The 26,037-nt window shown below is 39.1% G+C and overlaps 1 protein-coding gene across 10 annotated transcripts in view; it reads right to left on the reverse strand.

Annotated features, from left to right (window-relative positions):
- SYNE1 (spectrin repeat containing nuclear envelope protein 1) overlaps positions 1-26,037 on the reverse strand; it is a 528,347-nt gene that overhangs the window by 79,977 nt on the left and 422,333 nt on the right. For all 10 annotated transcript variants that reach the window (XM_063632191.1, XM_063632173.1, XM_055267440.2 and 7 more), the window contains 7 exons: positions 25,407-25,553; positions 22,018-22,172; positions 20,431-20,578; positions 18,317-18,411; positions 14,809-15,043; positions 13,008-13,202; positions 8,707-8,832 (listed from right to left, as the gene is read on the reverse strand). In XM_063632191.1, coding sequence (XP_063488261.1) covers positions 8,707-8,832; positions 13,008-13,202; positions 14,809-15,043; positions 18,317-18,411; positions 20,431-20,578; positions 22,018-22,172; positions 25,407-25,553 — 1,101 coding nt within the window. The remainder of the gene's footprint in view (positions 1-8,706; positions 8,833-13,007; positions 13,203-14,808; positions 15,044-18,316; positions 18,412-20,430; positions 20,579-22,017; positions 22,173-25,406; positions 25,554-26,037) is intronic.

Genomic DNA, 26,037 nt, shown 5'->3' on the forward strand with positions numbered 1-26,037 from the left:
AGGTGATTTCGCTGTTGGTATGCTTTAATTTGTTGCTTTTTATTTTTTGTGTATCCACTGAATGTTTTCAGACTTGAGGTTACCATGATGTTTTCAAATAATATCTTAATACACATTATTTTAAACTGAAGACAACTTAATACTGATGGCATAAATGAGCAAACTAACAAACAAGCAAAAAGAAAACTAGTAAAAATCTACACTTTAACTTTGTCAGCTCACTGCAACCTTTGCCTCCCAGATTCAAGCAATTCTCGTGCTTCAGCCTCCTGAGTAGCTGGGACTACAGGCGCATGCTGCTAACCACTTGGTTAATTTTTTTTAATTTTGTTAGAGACAGGGTTTCACCATGTTGACCAAGCTGGTCTCAAAGTCCTGGCCTCAAGTGATCCACCTTGGCCTCCTAAAGTGCTGGGATTACAGGTGTGAGCCACCATGCCCAGCCATGTTTTTTCTTATTTATATCTTATCATACTTGCCTATATATTGAAAAGTTGTTGTAGTTACTATTTTTGATCAGCTCATCTTTTCATCTTTCTACTTAAGATATAGTTTATACAGGCGAGGCGCGGTGGCTCACGCCTGTAATCCCAGCACTCTGGGGGGCCGAGATGGGCAGATCATGAGGTCAGGAGATTGAAACCATCCTGACTAACATGCTGAAACCCTGTCTCTACTAAGAAAATACAAAAAATTAGCCAGGCATGGTGGCGGGTGCCTATAGTCCCAGCTACTCGGGAGGCTGAGGCAAGAGAATGGCATGAACCCAGGAGGCAGAGCTTGCAGTGAGCCAAGATCCTGCCACTGCACTCCAGCCTGGGTGGCAGAGTGAGACTCCGTCTCGAAAAAAAAAAAAAAAAAAAAAGATATAGCTTATACAACACAATTGCAATGTTATAATATTCTGTGTTTTTCTGTGTATTTACTATTACCAGTGAGTTCTGCACTTTCACATGCTTTCTTATCGCTCATTAACATTCTTTTCTTTCAGATTGAAGAACTCCCTTTAGTATTTCTTGTAGGTCAGGTCTGATGTTAATGAAATCCCTTAGCTTTTGTTTGATTGAAAAAGTCTATTTTTCCTTCATGACTGAAAGATGTTTTCACTGGGTATACTATTCTAGGGTAAAAGGTTTTTTTCTTCAGCACCTTAAAAATGTCACTCACTTTCTGCTGTTCGGTAAGGTTTCCACTGAAGAGTCTGCTGCCAGATGTACTGAAGCTCCATTTTATGTTATTTGTTTCTTTTCTCTTGTTGCTTTTAGGATCCTTTCTTTATTTTTGACCTTTGGAAGTTTAATTATTAAATGCCTTGAGGTAATCTTCTTTGGGTTAAAACCACTTGATGTTCTATAACCTTCTTGTACTTGGATATTGGTATCTTTCTCTAGGTTTGGCAAGTTCTCTGCTATCCCTTTGAATAAACTTTCTACCCCCATCTCTCTTTCTACCTCCTTTTGAAGGCCAATAAGTCTCAGATTTGCCTTTTTGAAGCTATTTTCTAGATCCTGTAGGCATGTTTCACTGTTTTTTATTCTTATTCATTTGTCTCCTCTGACTGTGTAGCTTACTTCAACCTCATGAATTCTTTCCTCTGCTTGATCAATTCTGCTATTAAGAGACTCTGATGCATTCTTCCATATGTCAATTACATTTTTCAACTTCAGAATGTCTGCTTGATTCCTTTTAATTATTTCAATTTCTTTGTTAAATTTATTTGATATGATTCTGAATTCATTCTCTGTGTTATCTTAAATTTCTTTTTTTTTTTTTTTTTTTTGAGACACAGTCTTGCTCTGCCACCCAGGCTGGATTGTAGTGATGCAATCTCAGCTCAATACAACCTCTGCCTCCTGGGTTCAAGCGATTCTCATGCCTCAGCCTCCTGAGCAGCTTGGATTACATGCATATGCCACCATGCCTGGCTAATTTTTGTATTTTTAGTAGAGACAGGGCTTCTCCATGTTGGCCAGGCTGGTCTCGAACTCTTGACCTCAGGTGATCCACCCACCTTGGCCTCCCAAAGTTCTGAGATTACAGGTGTGAGCCACTGCACCCAGCCCAAAAGAGCTATTTTGAATTATCTGTCTGAAAGGTCACATATATCTGTCTCTCCAAGATTGGTCCCTGGTGTCTTATTTATTGGTGTTTGTTGGGTTAGGTCATATTTTTCTGGATGGTTTTGATGCTTGCAGATGTTTGCTGGTGTCTTGCTACTGAAGAATTGGGTATTTATTGTAGTTGTAGTCGGGACTTGTTTGTATTTACCCTTCTTGGGAAGGTTTTCCAGGTATTCGAAGGGACTTGGGTGTTGTGACCTAAGTTTTTAGTCACTGCAGTCAAATCTGCATTAGGGGGCACCCCAAACCCACTAACACTGTGGTTCTTGCAGACTGATAGAGGAACCACCTTGGTGGTCTTGGATAAGACCTGGAAGAATTATCTGGATTACCAGGCAGAAATTCTTGTTCTCTTTCCTTATTTTCTCCCAAACAAACAGAGTCTTTTTCTCTGTGCTGAGTTGCCTGGTACTGGGGGGCAGGAGAGTTACAAGTACCCCTGTGGATCCCCCACCACTGCTGGAACTGTACTGGGTTAGGCCTGAAGCCAGCACAGCACTGACTCTCTCCCAAGGCCCACTGTAACCACTACTTGGCTACTGCCTATGTTTGGTCAAAGCCCTAGGAGTCTACAATCAGCAGGTGAAGGAGCCATACAGGCTTGTGTTCTTCCCTTCAGGGCAGTGAGTTCCCCCTGGCCCCAGGTGGTCCACAGATGCCAGGGCTTGGAGTTGGAAACCTTAGAAATCTACCTGGTGCTCTGTTCTACTGCAGATAAGCTTGTACTGAAACCATAAGAAAAAGTCCTTTCCACTTTTCCCTTCCCTGTCCCAGGCTGAGAAGTCCCTCCCCATGTCCGCTGCCACAACAGAACCATGGGGAATACTGCCAGGCCATTGCTGATGTTTACATTAGGCCCAAGGGCTCTTCAACTCAGCCTGTGGTAAACGCTGCCAGGCCTGGAACTTACCCTTCAGAGGAGTGGGCTCCCCTCTGGCCCAAGGTAGATCCAGAAATGCCACCTGAGGGCCAAGGCCTGGAATTGAGTACCCTTGGAGCCTCTTTGGTGCTCTTCCCTGTTGTTGCTATGCTGGTACCTAAGTTACAAGACAAAGTCCCCTTTGTTCTTGCCTCTCTTTTTCGTAAGCAGAAGAGGACTCTCTTCATAGCCACCACAGCTGTGAATGTGCTAGGTCACACTTGAAGCCAGCATGTCTCCAAATCTGACCCAAGGCCCACAGTGTGTACTATCTGGTTACACTGCTGATTATCCAGGGCCCATGGGCTCTTTAGTCAGCCGGTGATAGGTCTTTCCAGGACTAGATCCTTCCCTTCAATGCAGCAGGTTCTCTTCTGGCCAAGGGTGTGTCTAGAAATGTCTGGAAACTAGGGCATGGAATGATGGCTTCATGACTGTGCCCAGTGCCCTATGTTACTGTAATTGAGTTGGTGTCCAAGTTGCAAATCAAAGTCCTCTTTACTCTTTCCTCTTTTCTCAAGCAGAAGGAAGGGGTGTCTTTGGGAGCTGCAAGCTGTGTCGCCTGGGCTTGGGGGAGGATTGGCACAACAACTCCTTTAGCTGTCTTGCTGGTGTGTCACTGGGTCATGTACCCCCAAGTCCACTGGCTCCAAGCCCAGTACAGCACTAGGACCCGCCTAGGAGTGTAGTGCTTGTGGCCTAGACAGCCTTTCAAATTTATGTAGGACCCCAGAGCATTTTAGCCCATGATGGCAAGTGCTTGACAAAACTCAGATTCTGTTGGCTGGGATGGGAGCTTCCCCTTTGGCTAGGTCTTGTTTAAATGCTCCCTCCGTGGGCATCAGCTGAGTTCTGCCTGTTATTGGCAGCACTGAGCTCCAATGCAATGCAGAGCAATTGCTGGGCTCTCCTTCCTCGACATGCACAGATTCTCTCTCCGTGCCATGTGGCTGCTGTTGGGGCATAGAAAAGAAGAAGTGGTGTGGGCAATTCAAGGTTGCCTTTCCTACCCTCTTCATTGCCTCTTTCTGTAGTATGAAGTTGAAAACCAGGTAATGTGATTGCTCACCTGATTTTTTATTCTTATGAAGGCGCTTTCTTATGTAGACAATTGTTACATTTGGTGTTCCTGCAGGGAGAACAGTCAGTGGAGAATTCTATTCAGCCATCTTGCTCTGCTTCCTCAGGTCAAATCACGAATGTTCTTATTGCCATCTGCAATGATGAATCCTTTCCATGGGATTTTCCATTTACTTTGCCCAGATCCATCATAGGAATCACTATCTATGGCAGCTATAGCCTCACAAAGTGTATTTCTTAAATAATAAGACTTGGAAGTTGAAATTATTCCTTGATCCATGGGCCACAGGATAGATATTGTGCTAGCAGGCATGAAGACAACATTAGTCTTGTACATCTCCATCTCCATCAGATATCTAGGGTGACTGTGCATTATCAAGAAGCGGTAATACTTTGAAAGAAAGGCTTTTTTTTCTGAGCAGTGGGTCTCAGAAGTGGGTTTAAAATATCAGTAAAACTGTACTGTAAACAGATATGCTGCCATCTGGGTTTTATTGTTCTATTTATAGAGCACAGGTAGATTTAGCATAATTCTTAAAGGCCTTAGGATTTCCAGAATGGTAAATGAACACTGACTTTAAGTCACCAGCTCCATTTGCCCCTAACAAGAGAGTTAGACTTTTCTCTGAAGCTTTCGAGCCACGCATTGACTTCTTTTAAGCTATAAAAGTTCTCAGTGGCATCTTCTTCCAACATAGGGCTGTTTGATCTATCTCCAGCCTGGGCAACAAGAACAAAACTCTGTCAGGAAGGGGAGAGGAGGGGAGGGGAGGGGAGAAGGAAGGAAGGATAAAAGGAAAGACGGAAGAAAGAGGGAAGGAAGGAAAGAGGAAGGAAGGGAGGGAGGGTAGCCACTTCCATCAATGATCTTAGCTAGATCTTCTGCATAACTTACTGCAGCTTCTACATCAGCACTTGCTGCTTCACCTTGCACTTTTATGTTATGGAGATGGTTTCTTTCCTTAAAACTCATGAACCAACCTCTGCCCACTTCCAGCTTTTCTTCTGCAGTTACTTCTCCTCTCTCAGCCTTCACAGAATTAAAGGGAGTTATGACCTTGCTCCGGATTAGGCTTTGGCTTAAAGGAATGTTGTGGCTGGTTGGATCTTTTATTCAGACCACTCAAAGTTTCTCTGTATCAGCAATAAGGATGTTTTGCTTTCTTCTCATCCACGCATTTACTGGAGTGTCATTCTCTAATTTCCTTTCAGAACTTTTCCTTTGCATTCACAACCTGGCTGTTTGTGGCATAAGAGGCCTAGCTTTTGGCCTATTCCAGCTTTTGACATGTCTTCCTCACTAAGCTTAATCATTTCTACCTTTTGATTTAAAGTGAGAGACATGAGATTTTTTTCAGTTGAACACTTAGAGGCCACTGTATTAATTGGCCTAATTTCAATATTGTTGTGTCTCAGCAAATAAGGAGGCCAGAAGAGAAGGAGAGAGATTGGGAACATTGTTGGTGGAGCAATCAGAACACATGCTACATTTATGAATTAAGTTTGCTGACTTCCATGGGCACAGTGTGTGGTGCCACTAATTACAATAGTACTATCAAAGATCACACTGATTGTAGATCACTGTAACAAATATAACAGTAAAGAAAAAGTTTGGAATATTGTGAGAATTACCAAAATTATGAAGACATATAAAGTGAGCACGTGCTGTTGGAAAAATGGTGCTGGTAGACTTGTTCTATGCAGCAATGCCACAACCTTCAATTTGTTAAAAAACAAAACAAAACAAAACAAAAAAACAAAACAAACAAAAAAAACCCAAAAAACAAAACATAGTATCTGTGAAACACATTAAAACAAAGTGCAATAAAATGAAGTTTGCCCGTATTTCATTTGCTTCCACATAATTTGATAAATTGCTAAGTCCTTCTGATAAAGTATGATTGCTTGCAGAATCTTTCTGCCATCTACTTATCATTTTATTGATTTAAAAATTTTTTTCCTAAATTGAAGTTTAATCACTGTATTGATCTTCTTTACTTTAGACTGACTTCATAAACCTCTAACTTATCCTTTCTTTTTGTCCTGAATTGCTGATCACACTGATGAAATATTTTTAAAAACAGACACCTAAATTTAACTTTCATTTTCAAACACTATAGAGTTGCTACATTCTGTGATCTATACTTATAACGTAATAGCTGAGAAGATCTCTTGCTGTTACTACTCAATTTAAAACAATGCACTGAATACATTTTCTGCAGGATCAGACATTTCTTTAAGTTACTAAAAAAAGATTATGTACTCTGTCTTTTAGGGGAATGATTTAAGAAAAAAATTCATATAGCAATATTTGAATGAGTTGACATTAGTTTTTACAATATTTTGACCAATTACCAGTTTTGCAATTTGTAGAACCAGCTGTTGTTTTTAGATTCCAGCTAGTTTTGTGTATAAATAGAGTATTTCGTGTGCCTTTTCCCCTCCCTTTATGTCTTTACACGGTAGAAAGGTTTCCAAAGGCAATGGCAATTAGCGGTGCTGTCTGAGGCTAACTTCCCAAGCAATTTAGGCAAACAAGATTTTAGCCTGAATTTTCCAGGTAATTGCCTTGTTTTGCTGCTAAGGGCAGTTTGGGGAAGAGTAGCAGGACTAGACTAAAATATGTTTTTTAAACCTACACACTCAATAGCAGCGTGTGTTTGTAACTGTCATGTTTTTTGGGAGATAAAAAATGACGCCCCACGGCAACAGTATTTGGCTGAAAGAGGTTAATTAAATATGCGACATTTCTGCTAATACTCCTAAACATATTCAATTGTTATACCACTGGAAAGATTTTCCACTTTTCACACCAATTTCTACCCCCCCAACACGAGCATCAGATTTGTATATGGATTTAAAAAAAAATACATAACAACACCACCACCAAAAACCAACTGTTTCAGATGCACGGTATACCAACCCATTAAACGAGTCAGTGTGGCAAAAATATAGCCTGTAGATACAGGCAACCCAGATATTTACTGACTTTGAAAAGTTATTAAATTTCCAGAAGCCTCAGTTTTCCCATCTGAAAAGGGGCAATAATAAATGTTTTCACGAGCTTGTGTTAATGCCAACTGAGATAACACCAATATAGTCACAGCCCCTAATAAATGCCCATTCCTGCTTTGCGAAGTTTTCTTTAATAATTTTTATTTTATTTATTTTTTTAGAGACAGGGTCTCACTCTGTCAGCCAGGCTGGATGCAGTGGTGTGATCATAGCTCACTGCAGCCTCAGATTCCTAAGTGATCCTCCTGCCTCAGCCTCCCCAGTAGCTAGGACTACAGGCAAGCACCACCACTCTGGTTAATTTTCAGATTTCTTTAGATATGGGGTCTTGCCATATTGCCCAGGCTGATCTTGAACTGCTGGTCTCAAATGATCTGTTTGCCTTGGCCTCCCGAAGTGCTGGGATTACAGGCTTGGTCCACCACACCCGGCTTCTTTAATTATTTTTAATAAATTTATCATCACAGGTTTAAAATGTGCTTTTTAATCTTTGTAACCATTGCATACGTCTGAATGTAACAGCTCAGGATAGTACTCTTTCACTTTCCATCCATGATGTAAAATATACTACCTTTTAATTTTCCTAAATCTGCCTTTTTCAAGTTTCAAATAATATCCTTAGATTTTACAACCGAAGAAAAAATTCTTATAGCCACACTATTCATGATTTCTAGAGCTCTTTAACAATTATCATCTCTTAAATGCTTAGGATTTCTTTGCCAAAGTGAGGCAGGGAATTTCTAATTAAAACCTAAGTCATTTAACTATATGCTAATTTTTAACAGAATTACCCTAGAGCAATAATTTGCAAATGACTGGGGAACATAAGGGCATGTTTAATTTGAAAGAAAAACATTTTTAAAGGTACTTTTGATATGATCAGCCTATTGCTCAGCAAAGAACTGCTGTTTGGACATTTCACTTGGCTACAAAGATGTGAAAGGCATGACCCTTATAGCCACTGAATTGTGTTGGTCTCTGTGAGCTCATAATCCAGGGAGTGGTCTGTATTAGCTACTGACTTGCTTCCAAGTACCATTTGAAGTGTTGATCATAATCTTTAAGTATTTAGAGCCCTGAGCAGTTTAGGGATTGTGTGTCTCTATGCAGTCACTGAGATAAGCTATTTTTCCCCCTTTCCTTGCATAATGGTCTAGAGGGCAGGGTGTGTTCTTTGGAGGGCCACTGTCTGCAGATTTTCCAGGCTGTTGATCCTTTTTTTTTTTTTTCCCTTCTTGTAGACTAGATTCTTCTGGTAGAATGACTCCCCAGTGTGGATGTTTTAAAAAGATGACTTTATTGCTCTTGACTCAGCTTTTAAATACCTTTTAATGTGTTTTAAATTTTCATTTGCTTCCTTGGAGTAATCCATAAACTAGTCTATAATTTCATCAACTGCAATAAATCAGCAATACAAGGTTCACATGAGTTGCCTGCCCTTATGTCATATACTAGGATCTTGTATCTGCATGTAGATAACCTAAGAGTTTGACTGGATTATGGCCCCAAAGACATTATTCCAGCAGAGGCACACAGATAGGTGACGGTGAAAATCTCAGTTCAGTAATTTACCTTGCAACGCATTTGTTCTGCATGGAGCTCTTCATGGTGATCTGGTAGGGACTGGGAAAGCTTCTTTTTGAAAGTTCGTAGTTTCTCCAGGGAATCTGCTATTCCTTTCTCACATTTTTCCCAGTCCTATCATGGGAATAAAAACAAATAGCATAGATGTTTTTGATGTAGGAAATTGGAGGGAAAAAGAAAAGAAACACTCTTCTTCATTCCCAGAGAAAAAATGAAAGTTACACTGATGGCCGAGTGTGGTGGCTCACACCTGTAATGCCAGCACTTTGGGAGGCCGAGGCGGGTGGATCATTCAAGGTCAGGAGTTTGTAACCAGCCTGGCCAACATGGTGAAACCTTGTCTCTACTAAAAACACAAAAATTAGCCGGGCATGGTGGCAGGCTCCTATAATCCCAGCTACTCGGAAGGCTGAGGCAGGAGAATTGCTTGAACCCAGGAGGCAGAAGTTGCAGTGAGCCAAGATCACGCCACTGCACTCCAGCCTAGATGACAGAGCAAGACTCTGTCTCAAAAAAAAAAAAAAAAGAAAAGCAGAAAAAAAGAAAGTTGCGCTGATGAACAATGTGAAGGTATGCCCACACTCATTGCCAGGGGAGGCAACATGCTGTTGTCATCAGAAGAGCTGAGTTCAAAACTGACTCTGTTACTGATTATCTGTGTGGCTTTAAGCAGATAATGCTCTATGTTTCCATTTTCACTATGAAAATGGAAAATATACAAACTCTCCATATTTATTGGAGCCCAAAGGAAGCAATGAGTGTCAAGGCATCAAGCACAATGACCAGAATATTATGGGTACCCAAAAATGTTATCTGAATCCACATCTATCTGCAGAGGTAGGACTATAATCTCAGTACCTTGTCTCTTTCTTAACCCCATCCATAACTACATCCAATGTCTACCCTTTCCCAAATGTACTATAAGGGATTACAAAAAAGAGGATACAGAATGTCTTACAGAAAGAGAAACACACACTACAAAAGCATGGCACTTTTGACTGGCTTTATCTTGTTCATGCTGAAACATATGTAGCAAAGGATTAAATGTGTAATATATAAAAACCCATGTAAATTAAGATGTAGAAGAAGAGAGATAATGCACAACTTAAGAAATCTATATCTAATATGCAAAGTAGCGGTAAGTGCTCTGGAGAGGAATAGTCCAGGGCAGGTGGTAGAGATTGGCAGTATAGAATGAGGTAGATCTCTGTGTACTGACAAAATAAAACATCTATTGTGTGGTTATGTTTTGAAAGGTTACATAGCAAACTGGTAACAATGGTTACCTCTTGAGAATATAGGAGAATTTGGATGGTACAATAAAGGAAATTTCATTTTTTGCTCTGCATAGTTCAATTATTACCTAATTTTTAAAAATCAGACACATGTAATTTTTTTGTAATAAAAAAGTAGAATTTTAAAAAATGGCAGGAACCACAGCAGAGCTTGATCTTTTTTATAGCACCTTATCTACACATTAACTCATATCCAGTGTCTTAGTGCCAGTGAAAATTAAATTAAACTAAACAAGTCTCCTTCATGTTGTCCAACACTGCCCGTTTGTCAAACTCTCCAGTCCAGGCCTTCCCGCTCCCCACTCATCTCCCCAGTGGCCACTCCATACACCGTGAATTACAGAATTCCAAAGCAAGACAACTAGAATCATGGCTAGAATCATTTTTAGTCGTCAATATGGTGTCAAATCACGTTCCATCTTCCTTCACAATATCTCTTTCATTATCATCAGTCTTCTTATCTGGATTCTTTCTACTTCTCTCCTGACACCTTAGTTTGAGCATAACAACCCAGAGATGTTATTACCACAACTATTTTCTGGAAGCAGTGTTGACTAAAGTGCTCCTTTACTCAAAATGTCTTTATTCAAAAACTGAACTGAGAATTTGGCACAAGTCTCATTTCTCTTTAAAATTCCTTCATAGAACTTCTTAGAGTGCATAACCACATTCCCTCTTCCCCATTACCAGAAAAAAAAAATCCTCAAAAAACACACAAAAAAATTGTCTATCAGGGACAGAGTTGTTCAAATTCTCCTTTGTTTTAAAATATCTTTATGTTCCCAGGCTACAATTAGCTTATCAATGCTAACCACAGTGAGAGTAGACAAAAATATTCTCTTTCTGCTTAAACAACATTCTCAATAAAACTATCAAACACCCTGAAATGGATCAACATACAGTTGATAAAAATTTATTGACCTAAAAGAGATAAGATCATCACGGTTGCTGTGACCCACACCTATAATCCTAGCACTTTGGGAGGCCAAGGAAGGGCAGATCACTTGAAGCCAGGAGTTCGAGACCAGCCTGGCCAACATGGTGAAAACCCATCTCTACTAAAAATACAAAAATTAGCCAGGTGTGGTGGCATGCACCTGTAATCTCAGCTACTTGAGAGGCTGATGCCTGAGAATCACTTGAACCCAGAAGAGTGGAGGTTGCAATTAGCCAAGATTGTACCACAGCACTCCAGCCTGGGTGACAGAGTGAGACTCTGTGTCAAAAAAAAAAAAAAAAGAAAGAAAGATAAAAAAGATCAGCTTCTTACTTTTCAGAACAAAATTAAGAGATGATAGTGAAAAAGGTGAACATACAGAGCATGGAATTATAATGCCTATATTTGGCATACTTACTGTATTAAAAGCTAAATATAGATAAGTATTATAGCTGGGTAAAAAATACACTAAAATGAGGCTATATAAACTTCAAAATTCAGATTCATAAATTCCTTCTTAGGCAAACAGGACGTAGTGTTAAAAGTCAAAATAAAATAAACTTTAACAAGAAGAGAAGAGGGATTCTTCTTTCCAAGGATGACTTAGATTCTAAATCTATAACCAAGTCCTTTTATGACATGAATTATAAGGAAATAACTTAATGTCATGAGCCTGAAAATATCTATTAAAGTGGATGTTTTCTACACCAACAGACAGACAAGAAAAGCAAATGTAGTGACTCAGACATCAGGCCTTATTAAGTCTTGGAAACATCTCCAAAAATCACATCACAAATTAAAAAAAATATATGATTAACATGTTCTCTACAGGATGAGTTACAATGTTTTAAATCCTTTCCTAAAAGCAAAAGGAAGAAAATGAACCCAGCATATTACATTAATGATGAAATTGTGCTGTGTGCAAATAACAGTTCTTTATAGATGTTCAGTGGCATTTTTGATGGATTGCTTACTACACAGAAGGTAATATATTATTAAATAAAATTCAATAGAATAAATCCAATGGGTATGTATGCACACTTTAAGCATTAAAAAAAAGCAAAATCTTTTCTATTAACCTTAGTCATTACCTTTGATCCAAACATGTGACAGGCCAAATTGAATAGATACCCTCATTGAAGTGTTGGTGATTATCAACATATACAGCATTTAGGTGTCTTTACTTTTAAAGATCGTAATAACATCAACTATAATAATCACTATCATTCATTTAGTGCTCAGGATGAGCCAGGTAAGGTACCACATGATTCACTATGATTATTTCATTAAGTCCTCACAATGGCCACATGGAGGTGGTGAAATTATATACCCACTCTACAGATGAGGAAACTAAGGCTTAGATAGGATAAGTTAACCAGGTCACTTGGTTTACCATGATTTTAACTTGACATTATCTTATTTTAGAGGCCCTGTCCTTTTTAAACTGCTCATTTAATTATGCATTATACATGCAATTGGAGAGTGAGAGAGAAAAGTAAATTGTGGGAGGTCCAGATAAATCTACATTTTCCAAAACTTACTGTGTGATCAGTATGTGATCTGTATCCAACTAAGGGCTTAATACACCTCCTGGAGATTTTATCTCATGGCAACTTGCTTGGATAGCTAAGATAAATCAAGAGTATCTTTCTGGATTGGTTTTTCCCTTCCATAAAAGAAGAGATACCAATCTTGAAAACCACTTTAGAGTCTCAGATTAGGGAGTGGAACCTACCCTTTGAATTTCTGTATGGATTTATAAAGTCATCACATGGCTAAGATTTCATACTGGTCATTAATCAGAATTCATAGCTTAGACAGTCTTATTAGACTTTACTTTGTTGGGAGGTTGTCCTGAAAAATTAAATGCTGAAAATTGGGAAACTTTTCCAGTTTGTGCAAGATAAGACAAAGTCTTAAATAAAACACAGAGGATCAAAATACTGCAGGGTATTATTTCATGATCTTTGCATTATTTGATTTGTAGAATAACAATGGGAGGAAGTAGTACAATGACTAAAAGGTTTTTTGGTTCGTTTTTTTCTAACCGAACTTACTTTCAACAAGAAGGCTAGTTTTTTCTTCTGTTCTTCCAGCCGCATGCTGGCTGATTTCCATTTCTCTTGGATTTCAGTGAGTTCGGCCTGCAAGGCGGCCTCGGCGCCACTGTCCGCCGAGAGAAGGAGTTGCTTGCCAGCCTCCACAGTCAGGATGTAGCTGCCTTGTTGCCGCAGGAACACCTTTTCTTTGAACTGAAAGGAATCATAGCTTTTTATTTTCTCATTCTTTCTTTTATCGTTTCCTTCCTATGAGGATTTTTAAATGGCCCTAACCTTTGCCCTCTTTCATCCAGCAAGCATTTACTGTAGTGGTGCTTTGCACATGCATGTACCAGTGAATAAATGAGTGAGAATACAGTGGAGACAGGCTTAGTTTCTGTCTCCAAGGTAAGTACAATTGATGCAATAAGATAACCACCCTCTAAGATTGATGCGTGGGAATACAAAGGGACATCTGACCCAGCAGGGGGCGCATCAAGAGGCAGAGAGGCTTCCTCAAAGCAGTAAAGGCTGAAGGAGTCTTGCGAGACATGAACTTCACCAGATTAAGAAGGACCTGGTGTGGTGAGATGAGTGTGATCAGGAGTGGAGGAGAGGACACCTTCTCACAGAGAAATGAGGATGTGCAAATTCACTATATGAGAAAAATATGATAAATTCAGGAAACTAAGTATGGTTTTCAGTGGCTGGAGTGTAGATGGCATGTGAGAGAGTGGTAGGAGATGAGGCCAGACTACATCTTGCAGAAATGTGGTTTTTATACTAAAAGTAACTAGGGTTCACAGAAGAATACTGATATTTGGATTAAAGTTTTAAAAAAAGCACTCAGGAATCAAGTAAAAGTAGAATGGAAGAAGGGTATGCGTTGCATATACTAAGATTAGGAAGCTATTGTCTATCTGGGCAAGAAATCACGAGCACCTAACCAAGGCAGTGGCAGCAGGGATGTAGAGTTGGGGAGATTAGATAAGGGGGTGATAGACAAGGAGAAGTATAGCTCTCAAATTATTCTAGGATTCCTAGACTAATGGCACTTCCTGGAAGTGTGATGGGAAAGGGAGAAAAGTTGGTCCAGAGATCACAGGTTCTGCTGGGACCTACAGGGTACAAGGCATCTGTGATGCACATAGACATAAACCCAAAAGGTGGTTGGAACGAGTCGAAAGTACAGCAGGTAAATATGACCAGAAGATACCGACATGCCCCTTCTCTGCTGGTAGGGGGCAGCTGAAGTCATGTCTGCGAATGAGGGCTCTCAGAGAAATTTGGAGGAGAAAGGAACCAAAGAACAGTGACTTTAACGGGAGAGGAACCCATTGGATACACTGGGAAGAACTCGCTGGAATGATAGGAGGTATCTGTCTGAGATGCTAGAAGCCTGAAGGTAAGCGGCAACCTGGAAATGAACAAAGCACTCAAACAGGACAGGGCTTCCTGTCTTCTTTGGAGTATTTAAGTTACGTGTTTAAATTGCTCAAGAATAAAATGTATGCAAACAACATGAAGTTTTTCTTCGCTTGCCATTACCTTTTCATCCCTGCTGGGATTTAGTGAGCTGCAGCAGGCCATAGTGTGTGAAGTATAAGGAGCCTTTGTGAAAGGCTGGGGCTTACTAGCATTTCACCATTAGATTTGGGCTTTGTATTGCAATCATTTTGTATATTTCTGTTGATATTTGAGAACAATGTTTGTCCCAGTTTCAGTGTCACTCTAGAGTCCTTTTGAAAAACTGAGGCGAAGGTAAAGTGTGCGGTGGAAATGCCTAAGAGGTGTGAGAACACTGTGTTTTGCATCTTACCTGCACTTCATCAAAGAGGGTCCTTGCTTGTTGCAGTGGTATAGGAACACTTCCGAGACCACTCATGGGGAGGTAGGACACTTCAACCAACCATTTACGAAGCTTTTCTGCCATCTCCCTATAGCGCTGCCACTGGCGAATCTGGCTGTCAATGATCCCCCGCCTCTGCTGGGCCCTGCGAATCACTCCCTGCCATTGATTACTGAGGAGTGTCAATTTCAGGTTGAATTCATCCCTAGTGAAGAAATAATTACATGGTAAAAAACACTGTTATCTTGGATGCAGTTACGCAATCAGCCAACGTATACACTGTCAACAACCCTAAGCCCTGAGAAGTGATCCAGGGCGGTGGTTTTCAAATATCATGCCATGATCTCTTACTGGGTTTTGCAATTAATTTTTAAAATTAAACTACCAGTGTTTGCAAATGGTGAGTGTTTTCATGTCTCAGCATAGGTTGAAGGCAAATACACAATAAGGTCATTGTCCTTCACTGTCTCCCTGAGAGCATGAGAGGAGAGGAGTGGACAGCTGCAGGTGCAATGGGAATAGCTGCAAATCCTAAGCAGCTCCATAGCAACGTGTGCAGCTCGTGATGGTGATGTCGTCTTGTGGGCCACACTGCAGGAAAACGTGTGGAACAAGGCTTATGTAGAACCTCTGTCTTCAGTTTAAACCATAAGCCACTTGAATCAAATTATGTAATTTAAAAAGATTTTTTAAAAACTGTACTCCATAAACTCTGTCAGTATTCCCTCACAATAAACAGCCCCAACCTTTAGCAAATCATTCCAGACATTCCTCTGAATTATCTCTTCTACATTGTAGGCTGACTTCACTTTATTCTTAGAAAGATGAAAACTTGTTATCATAGTCTGTATAAATGTCATTAATATATTTAGAAATAATAAATTTTATTTAAGATTTCTCAAGTTCAGGCTAAAGTATATCGGATCTTCTAATGTGTTCTTACCTCTCTGTTTCCTAGCTTAAAAAAAATATAGGTAGTTCTTTATTAAGTTTTATTTAATATTTAACTAATGGCTCTAGAACTGGCTAGTAAGGGTCTGTCCCACATCAAACAGAATGAGTTTCTATGTAGATTACGGTGTTATTCACACATAAAGTGCAAGTAATGTTGCACTTTAATACTAAATACTTGCACTTCTCTATTATAATAGTTTTGCTTTTCTTCCTCAGATATACTATCCTCTTCTCTTGAGGGTAGCATCAACTTTGAATTGGACTTACTATTCTGAACTTGTATCTTCTTGAAACTTCCTATTACCCAGAGCCACTATAAACTTTGATTTTGTAACCAAATATGCTGTTAGTCCTAGAAACTTATTTAATGACTCAACTTAAACAAAACATAACACACAGACAACATCAACAAAGCAAGTATTAAAATAAAATGTACTAAGTAAAGCCTCTGCAAAAAATTTCATATGCCCTCTCATCTTAAAAATAGATCCATAATGGGCCGGGCCTGGTGGCTCACATCTTAAATCCTAGCACCTTGGGAGGTCGAGGTGGGTGGATCACCTGAGGTCAGGAGTTTGAGACCAGCCTGGCCAACATGGCAAAATCCCGTCTCTATTAAAAATACAAAAATTAGCCGGGCATGGTGGTGCGTGCCTGTATTCCCAGCTACTTGGGAGGCTGAGACAGGAGAATCACTTGAACCCAGAAGGCAGAGGTTGCAGTGAGCCGAGATAGCACCACTTCACTCTAGTCTGAGTGAAAGAGCAAGACACTGTCTCAAAAATAAATAAATAAATAAAAAACCCATGTGATAGCTACTTAGATTTTGATGATGACTTCTGTTTTTGAAAGGAAATTCTGCTGTATTAATCAATACACTAGCATTCAAATGTGATGAATTAGGTTCATGATACTTCCCTAAAAGTTACAAGCATCTGTCATCGCAGAAAATGTACAACTCCAGGACTTGAGAATACCATATAATCTTGCTTTCCCTACCAGGCAACCATCCAAGGCCTCTTAGGATTCCCCACCCTCTCTTGATACAACCAAGCTGTCCCAAACTACCTGCCAGCATGAGGAATTACTTAAAACATGACACTGTTCCCTGTGCTGAACTTGAAGCTCTAAAAAACGTAACTCAGAAATTAACTTTCAGAACACAATACACTTGCAATCTGGGGACTTCTTATTGTCAGTAGGTTCTAATCTGATTTTTTTTCCCTTCAACTTTCAAAATTCTTTATCCTCAAGTCTAACCTCCCATTTTCATCTCTTTGGTGTATTTTCCCTAAATGTTAGTATTGAAAATTTAATAGATGCTGGCTTGCATGTGAGTATTTAATTTTTATTTTACTTAATGACTCAGACATTTATAATATTGTTATAAAGTTGGCTAAGAAATGATAAAGCAAAAGATAAAAGTTAATTGTATTTGAATTTGTTTTATTTTCTAGGCCTTAAATTCTCAGGAAAGCTCACATTTAAGTTTGGCTTACTTAGAATAGAATAAATATAATATCACATTCTGTTGTTCCAAGCTTAACCATGAAGATCTTTTATGTACTTCCAAAGAAATATCCACTTAAAACTGAAATTGCTTCTACAACATTAAAGACAAAACTCCCAATAAAAATAATTTATTTTTTATTTTTTGAAAAAATATCAAGTTAATTTTAGTCACAACTACTGGTTCCTAAATATGAGAAAGGTATACGTATGGAATAGAACACATGAGGCTAATACTCCAAATATCACCACGGAAAGTAGATTAGATAAAGTAAATATTGTTCCTAGGAAATGTAAATGGAGTATGAAATTGTCATTTCACATGCCATAAATCTGGGGAGAAGCTAAATTTTTACTCATCATTTTTAATAAAGAGATAATTTGCTATTGTAAATGAACAGGAAGAAAGATTTCAGGCGGCATGTAATCTGACTTAAGGTAGCAAACCATTTTCAAACACAGAAGAATTCTCACGGCATGAGAAAGCTGGCTGGTATGATCCAGTACTGACTGAAAACCAGACACGAGCTCCAGGCCTGATTCTGCTGCTACTTAGTTCTGTGACCTTGGTCAAATCAGTTCACATTTGTGGATTTCGGGTTTTTCATCTATAAGTAAGAGAGATGGGCTAGTGATCTCTATGCTCCTTTTACAAAAAAAGTCAGTAATTATGTGAGAATATTAGAAGCATCTGTTTACAAACCATTGATAGGTCATTGATATGGTTCATGCTGATCTATTCATTAATTCCATTTCCTATAGATGACTAGTGAAGGTTGGCTAGGTGATTTCCAATTACTCTATGCCCTTCATATAATATAATAGCAGTTCTCTAAAAAGATTCAATACTCAGTCATTTCAGAGATTGAGACAAGCTTCTCCTCCAATTACTGAGGCTCCACTACAGTTCAATTGCCTCAGGAAGATTGGATATATGCCCTCTAATCTGCTCATTAAAAAGAAAATGACTAATTTACTGGAACCTTTCTTTGTAATAATTTATCAAAGATCCTACCTGTCATCAACTTGACCTTGTTCTAGAAGACGTTGCCCATCAATAATGATTGAGTGCAAAATCTGCTGACGACTGAACATCTCGGCTTGAAACAACTACGATTTAAAAAAAAGACGAACATAATTTAGAGTTCCTAATTTTAGTGACCGGTTCTCTGATAACTTTCCAAATATTCTAGTTTTCACAAGACTATGAAAGCTATCACCAGCTGAATCAGAAAATGTGTGAAATCCTGCAGTTTAGAAATCATTTATTTTTAAATCATCAATTAAGATACACTTAAGATAAAGTTTAGTGTTTGGTTTACTAAAACTAGATGACTAAAAGTAGAATTATATTTCTCTTCTTTCTTTCAAAAACACCTAATAAAGTAAGTTAATGCACAATTTGTTTTCTGGTTTATTTTGTGTATAAAATAAGGTCCATATTCAAAACATAGAGAATAGCTTAGGACCATTAAAGAAGTCAAAGAAAAAAAAATAGCCTAGTCTTTTTCTGTCTTTTAAAACTCACTGTTTTTAAGTTTTAATCAGGTTAATAAATTTATTATTTATTTTATCTATTTTAAAAAACTCAACAGAGGGTCCTTTGAATTATTTCTACTGTTTTTTAAACAACTTTATTGAGCAACAATTCACATAGCATACAATTCACTCATTTAAAATGTTCTATTTAGTGGTGTTTATTATATTTACAGACTTTACAATCATTACCACAATCAATTTTAGAATTCTCATTGCCCCAAAAAGAAAGTCCATCCTCATTAGCAATCATTCCCCATTTCTTCCCAATCCTCCAGCCTTCAGCAACCACTAATCTATTTTATGTCTCTATGGATTACTTACTCTGGACATTTCTTATAAATGGAATCTTGCAACATGTAGTCTTTTGTGACTGGTTTCTTTCCCTTGGCATAATGTTTCCAAGGTTCATACATGTTGCAACATATATCAGTACCTTATTCCTTTTTATTGCAAATAGTATTCTATTATATAGACATATCACATTTTATTTATCCATTTATCAGTTGATGGACATTTGGGTTGTCTCCAACTTTTGGCTATTATGACTAATGCTCCTATAAACAATGTACTTATACAAGTTTTTGTGTGGACACATATTTTCATTTATCTTGAGTATATACCTAGGAGTGGAATTGCTGGGTTATATGATTACTCTGTGTAACTCTATGTGGTAACTCTATGTTAACTGCTTTCCAAAGCAGCTTCACCGTTTTACATTCCCATCAGCAATGTATTAGGGTTCCAATTTCTTTACACCCTCACCAACATTTGCTATTTTTTCATTATAGTCATCCTTGTGGGTGTGAGATGCAATCTCACTGTAGTTTTTTTTCTGTTATTTCATCATCTGTCAATTCAATAAAACTGGATTTAAAAATACCTTAGATATCTTTAAATTCTCTATTTAAAAAATTCTGAATTAAGTTTTTCTTTTCTCTTAGGTAAGACCTATCTCTCTATGTGCATATATAATTCATAAATACACAAACCGACCTAGTTACACCAGTAAATAGCAACATAAGGACTAACAGTGGGCAAATTTATTTATTTACTTTGTGTATATAGTTCTTCTCCCTCTTTGTTTCTTAAGAAATAATTATAATGCAATTTAATCAAGAGGTACACCTGGAGACATTTGATAGATTGATTTCCTGGTATAAAATTCATATATGCTCTTTGAAGATCACAAAATTTTTAAAGACTTTTGATCAAAGCATAGTCTCTTAAGCAATTGTCCTTGGCAATATTAAAGTAGTCTCTAACCCAATTTGAAAATTGTCTAACTATCTATACACTTTCCACCAACTTTGCCTGTCTCGAGTAAGTAGCCTTTAACCACAATTCTGGCATTATACTTTACAAGGAACTGAAGGTTGACATGTGCTTATAAACAATCATGGAGCAGCGAATAGGACTACATTTTTTTAATTAAGTTATCAAAACCTCAAGCTTAAGAAAGAAGGCAAAATGTGCATGTATTTAGACACTCGTGCAAAGGGCATGATTTTAATTCTCCCACACAGCATTTCGTAGCATCTTCCAAAGGCCTAAAAATTTCTTATTACCCCTAAATCTACTGATACAACTTACCTCGTGTGCTCTCTGCTGTTCCAAAAGGTGCTGGTAATTTCCTGAAATCTCTACTGCTAACTTTTGTTCTGTCTGAACTAGGAATTCCATCCATGTTTCACATTTTTCCAAGAAAGTCTGATGTTGTAGCAAAAATGACTGCAACTTGCTGAAAGAACAAAGGGCAAGGAACAATGGTTATTTCGCTGCTTATTCTTCCATCTCTAGCATATAAAACTAGATTAGATAATCTCTGTGCTCAATTCTAATTGGACCACCACAAAGCTTTCATGTTAGGTGGTAAAATTTTTTTAAAAATGAAGAAAGAGGCCAGTTGCAGTGGCTCACAACTGTAATCCCAGCACTTTGGGAGACCGAGGTGGGCAGATCACCTGAGGTCAGGAGTTGTAGACCAGCCTGGTCAATGTGGTGAAACCCTATCTCTACTAAAAATACAAAAATTAGCCGGGTGTAGTGGTGCGTGACTGTAATCCCAGCTACTTGGGATGCTGAGACAGGAGAATTGCTTGAACCCAGGAGGCAGATGTTGCAGTGAGCCGAGATTGTGCCTTTGCACTCCAGCCTGGGTGACAAGAGTGAAACTCCGTCTCAAAAAAAAAAAAAGAAAGAAAGTTGAAAAAATGTAGAAGTTTAAAATGTACCTCTTTTAAAATGATAAAAATTATGTATATACTTTTAATATATTCCTACTTAAAAGAGTTTTCTGATTAAAGTGCTATTTAGTACATTAAACATGAGAAACGACTTTACAATTTGAATTTCCCACTTTTAGTTCAAATTTTGTCAAGTGTTATGGGAAAGATCAGAATTTATAAACATACACAAGTCATGAGCTTATATTCTATTGATACATTGGTGCTATGGTGTGAATGTATCCCTTCTATAATTCAGGTGATAAAACTCAATGGTGAATGTTGGTAGTATTCTGAGGCGGAGCCTTTACACGGCGATTAGGCCATGAGGACTCCCTTGTGAATCGGATTAAGGGTCTTATAAAAGAAGATTCACACAGCGTTCAGCACTGTTGTCCTTCTGCCTTCTACTGTGTGAGGACACAGTAACTCTCTCCTCCTGAGGATGCAGCAAAAAGATGCCCTTTTGCCGGGCGCGGTGGCTCACGCTTGTAATCCCAGCACTTTGGGAGGCCGAGGCGGGCGGATCACGAGGTCAGGAGATCGAGACCACGGTGAAACCCCGTCTCTACTAAAAAATACAAAAAATTAGCTGGCCGTGATGGCGGGCGCCTGTAGTCCCAGCTACTCGGAGAGGCTGAGGCAGGAGAATGGCGTGAACCCGGGAGGCGGAGCTTGCAGCGAGCCAAGATTGCGCCACTGCACTCCAGCCTGGGCGACAGAGCGAGACTCGTCTCAAAAAAAAAAAAAAAATGCCCTTTTGAAGCAGAGAGCAGCCCTCACCAGACAACCGAATCTGCTAGCACCTCGACTGCGGACTTCCCAGTCTCCAGAACTGTGAGACTGTTAAACATTTCTGTTCTTTATAAATTACGCATTCGGTGGTATTTTGACATAGTGGCACAAACCAGACTAAGACAGCTGGAGAAACCAAGACATCTCTTGTTTACTCTACCTGAATCTTTCTGTAGTCTGAGAGGAGATCAGAGACCAATGGCGGTTCAGATTCTGCATCCTTTTGATTTCCTTATCATTCAAGGGTAACCTATATCCAAGCTCATTTAGACGGTCTAAATCTGGAGCCATGCTGCTGAATTTTAACATCTGTCCCTAGAAGCAAGATTTAAAAGTAGGTTTAGCACCATGGTCAAAAAAGTCAAAGCTTTTTCAAAGTGCGCAGTGAATTTCTGATTTCAGGAAGTAGCTGGTCTTCGGTCTAGTGGCCTCTGCATTTCTAGGTCACTTAATTACAATCTCTAGGTGCAAATAGTGAAAAGCCAAATCTCCTATTCAGTCTAAACTGCTGCTGCTGCTGCTATTGCTACTCAAGCTACTCATTATCCTTTATTGACTACTTACATGTATTCTATTATTTACTTGATGTATTATTTACTTGTATGGATTATACATACAAGCATATTATTTACTTTATTTACACGTATATTATTTGATTTTTATTACATGTATTACATTACATATACTATTTACTTGATTTATTTACTCATATGTAATTATATTACATGTATTATATTATTTACTTGATTTATTTACTCATAGGCAATTCTTGACAGAACTGAATAAGGATGAAAATTATGGTGATAAGTAAAAGACCTTACTTCTTAGCATTTATGTTTAATTTGTTCATGCTAATTTCCTCCTTTATTATTCACAACTAATAAAAGTTATAACAGTGATAGCTAACGTTTATTGAACACTTACTATGAATCAAGCATTGACGAGGGCTTTACAAGTAATAATTCATTTTATCCTCAAAACGATCACATGAGATAAGTCATGCTGCTATTCCCTCTTTATGAGGGAGGAAAAGGAGGCACAGAAACTAAGTAAATTGCTCCAGGCCACCCAGCTAGTAAATGGAAGAGGGTAAACCAACCTCCTTGGGTTCTTGCTAGAGAAAATAAGATTTCACTTGAGCTATGAAGTGACCACACATTGCCTTCAGAGCTCCAGTTTTAGGTCTCTGACCCCCCACCCCACAGCTGGTGAGACTCAACCAAAAGAGCAATCTATTCTTTCGGATCTTTTCCCTCCCTTCAAACACAGGACAATGTTGTCGGTTCTGGTTTTCCCATGGGTGTTCTTATCTCCATCTAGGAAATTGGTTACAGGAAAGAAAAAATGTCAGGCCACCTTTGGCTATGTGTGTGTCTTCTCTTTGCATGTTCTGCAAAAGACTCATGCTTTCCGAAGAAAGAATAAATCTCAAGTATTGAAACCAAAATATAACTATTAAATGGCATAATGTCCATGGGTAGACATCAGCAATGAACAAAATAGCCATGGCACAGTCCTTCCCCTCATGGCACTTACAGGGAGTAAGATACTATTCTAGTAGTCGAAAGCGCAACAGTAGTCCCCTACTCACGGGAGGGTAATTAAATGACATCATAGAGCATGGAAGAAAAACAATAGTGTGCTATGAAAATGTGTCACTGGGGGGCCTGGCCCTGGACAGACAGTGGAGACTTTCCTAAGAGAGTGACATTAAACAAAATGGCTAGGACTTTACTCTTTTTAGTGCAGAGTAGGCTGATGAGGACAAGAAAACAAATCCAGAGAGAGGAAATGTCACGTGCACAGATGTTGAGGTGCACAGATGTTGGGTAGCACAGTGGTGCTAGAGTGGCTGGAGGGAGATGGACTATGGTGCAACAGAATAAGATCCTCAGGAAAGGTGGAACCAGGATGCCGCCTTGAGAAGCCACATGGTCTTTTCCCTAAGAGCAGTGGGAACCCTTGAGGGCTTTAACGAAGGGAATAATACAATAAAAATTTCATGTCTGTTGTACTATTTTGCTTACTTGATTGAATGTTTAAAATCATTCACAATTGGCAGGGCACAGTGGCTCATGCCTGTAATCCCAGCACTTTGGGAGGCTGAGGCGGGCGGATCATGAGGTCAGGAGTTTGAGAGCAGCCTGGCCAACATAGTGAACCCCCCATCTCTACTAAAAATACAAAAATTAGCAGGGCATGGTGGCGCACGCCTGTAATTCCAGCTACTTGGGAGCTTGAGGCAGGAGAATTGCTTGAAACTGGGAGGCGGACGCTGCAGTGAGCCGAGATCGTGCCACTGCACTCCAGCCTGGGCAACAGAGCAAGACTCCATCTCAAAAACAAAAACAAAAACAAACAAACAAAAAACATTCACAAGTAAAACCTTTTGTTTTTTCTTTTTAAAAATTATTAAATTAGTCTAGGCGCAGTGGCTCACGCCTGTAATCCCAGCACTTTGGGAGGCCAAGGCAGGTGAATCACGAGGTCAGGAGACCAAGACCATCCTGGCTAACATGATGAAACCCCGTCTCTACTAAAAACACACAAAAAAATTAGCTGGGCGTGGTGGACAGCACCTGTAGTCCCAGCTACTCAGGAGGCTGAGGCAGGAGAATTGCTTGAACCCAGAAGACGGAGGCTGCAGTGAGCCAAGATCACGCCGCTGCACTCCAGCCTGGGCGACAGAGCAAGGCTCCATCTCAAAAAAAAAAAAATTATTAAATTATTTTTGATGGACAAATTATAATCGTATATATTTATGGAATATGATATGATGTTTTCACACAATGTGGAATGATTAAATCAAGCTAATTAAGTAAAACCCTTAAAAAGAAAGAAAAGGTCATTCTGACAGCTAGGAGGAGGGGAGGTTGGGTGAGTGGATGCAGATCTGTGGGAGGCGGCTGTAGGGTCTCAGAGAGATAGAAGTAGCTTGAGCTAGGAGTAGATGATGTTAGAAACAGAGATGAGAGGTTCAAAAGTTAATAGAGAGGTGATGGACTGGGTACAGGAACATGGAGAGGGACCAGCAGTGGAAAGGAGGTGGTTTCCAGCGGTGGAAAGAGGGAAGAGTGAGGTGGCTTCCAGGAGTGAGCTGGGAAATTAGCCTGTGCCCACTGCCAGCACACAGTCCACTGTTTGCCAGAGAAAGTCTCACTGAGGGCACACTCGAAAGAAAGAGTGGGTCTACATCAGCTTTGAGTTTCTCTTAAGATCTTGAAAACAGGGCTGGGTGTGGTTGCTCATGTCTGTAATTCCAGCATTTTGGGAGGCCTGATCTCAGGTGATCAGTTCAAGACCAGTGAAACCTCATCTCTACTAAAAATACAAAAATTAGCCAGGAGTGGTGGCGTGCCCCTATAATCCTATACTTGGGAGGATGAGGCAGAATCGCTTGAACCCGGACAGCGGAGGTTGCAGTGAGCCGAGATCATGCCACGGCACTCCAGCCTGGGTGACACAGTAAGACTCCATCTCAAAAAAAAAAAAAATAGATTTTGAAGACAGATGGTAAAAGATCTGGGACTCAGATCTGAACACACTTACCTTAAGTTCTTCCATCCTTTCCTGGATTGTGGAGAGGTCAGATGAGTGGCTAGGGTCCTGCCCTTGTAGTATTTCTTCAGCTTCCACTATCCAGGCCTCCAAAGCTTCTAAACTCTTGGCAAACGTTTCATAATCAAGAACTCCAGCCTTTTTTTCCACAAAAGAAATTGGTATTTCAGTAAAAAAAAAAAAAAAAAATTGGTATTTTAATAAAGTCTGGTAAAAGGGCAAGTGGATATTAAAATTATTTTTCATATTCTTGTATCAAATTGCCATTCTCAAGACATTGTTCCTATAAAAAAAGCTATAACAATTTAAATCTTCCTTATGTAATTTTTCTAAAAACTAGAATTATTTCTATGCACCATAAGTCAGTAACAATTAAAATTATTCTTCAAATACATGATCAAACAACACATCTGAAAAATCTTCTGATTCTTGCAAAAGTCTAAGTTAAATAAACATGAATATTCATATTAAAGCCACTTAGTGTTTATTAATTGAACAGACCATGGTGGCAGGCATTGATTTAGGGGCTTGCATCTTAAACCAATTTTAAAATTACTTTGCAGAGAACAGTGCAAAACGTCCACCTTCATCGTCCCCACCAGAACTTCCAAGTTTGTTTACT

Source organism: Symphalangus syndactylus, chromosome 2 (genome assembly GCF_028878055.3).
Source record: "Symphalangus syndactylus isolate Jambi chromosome 2, NHGRI_mSymSyn1-v2.1_pri, whole genome shotgun sequence".
NCBI lineage: Eukaryota > Metazoa > Chordata > Mammalia > Primates > Hylobatidae > Symphalangus > Symphalangus syndactylus.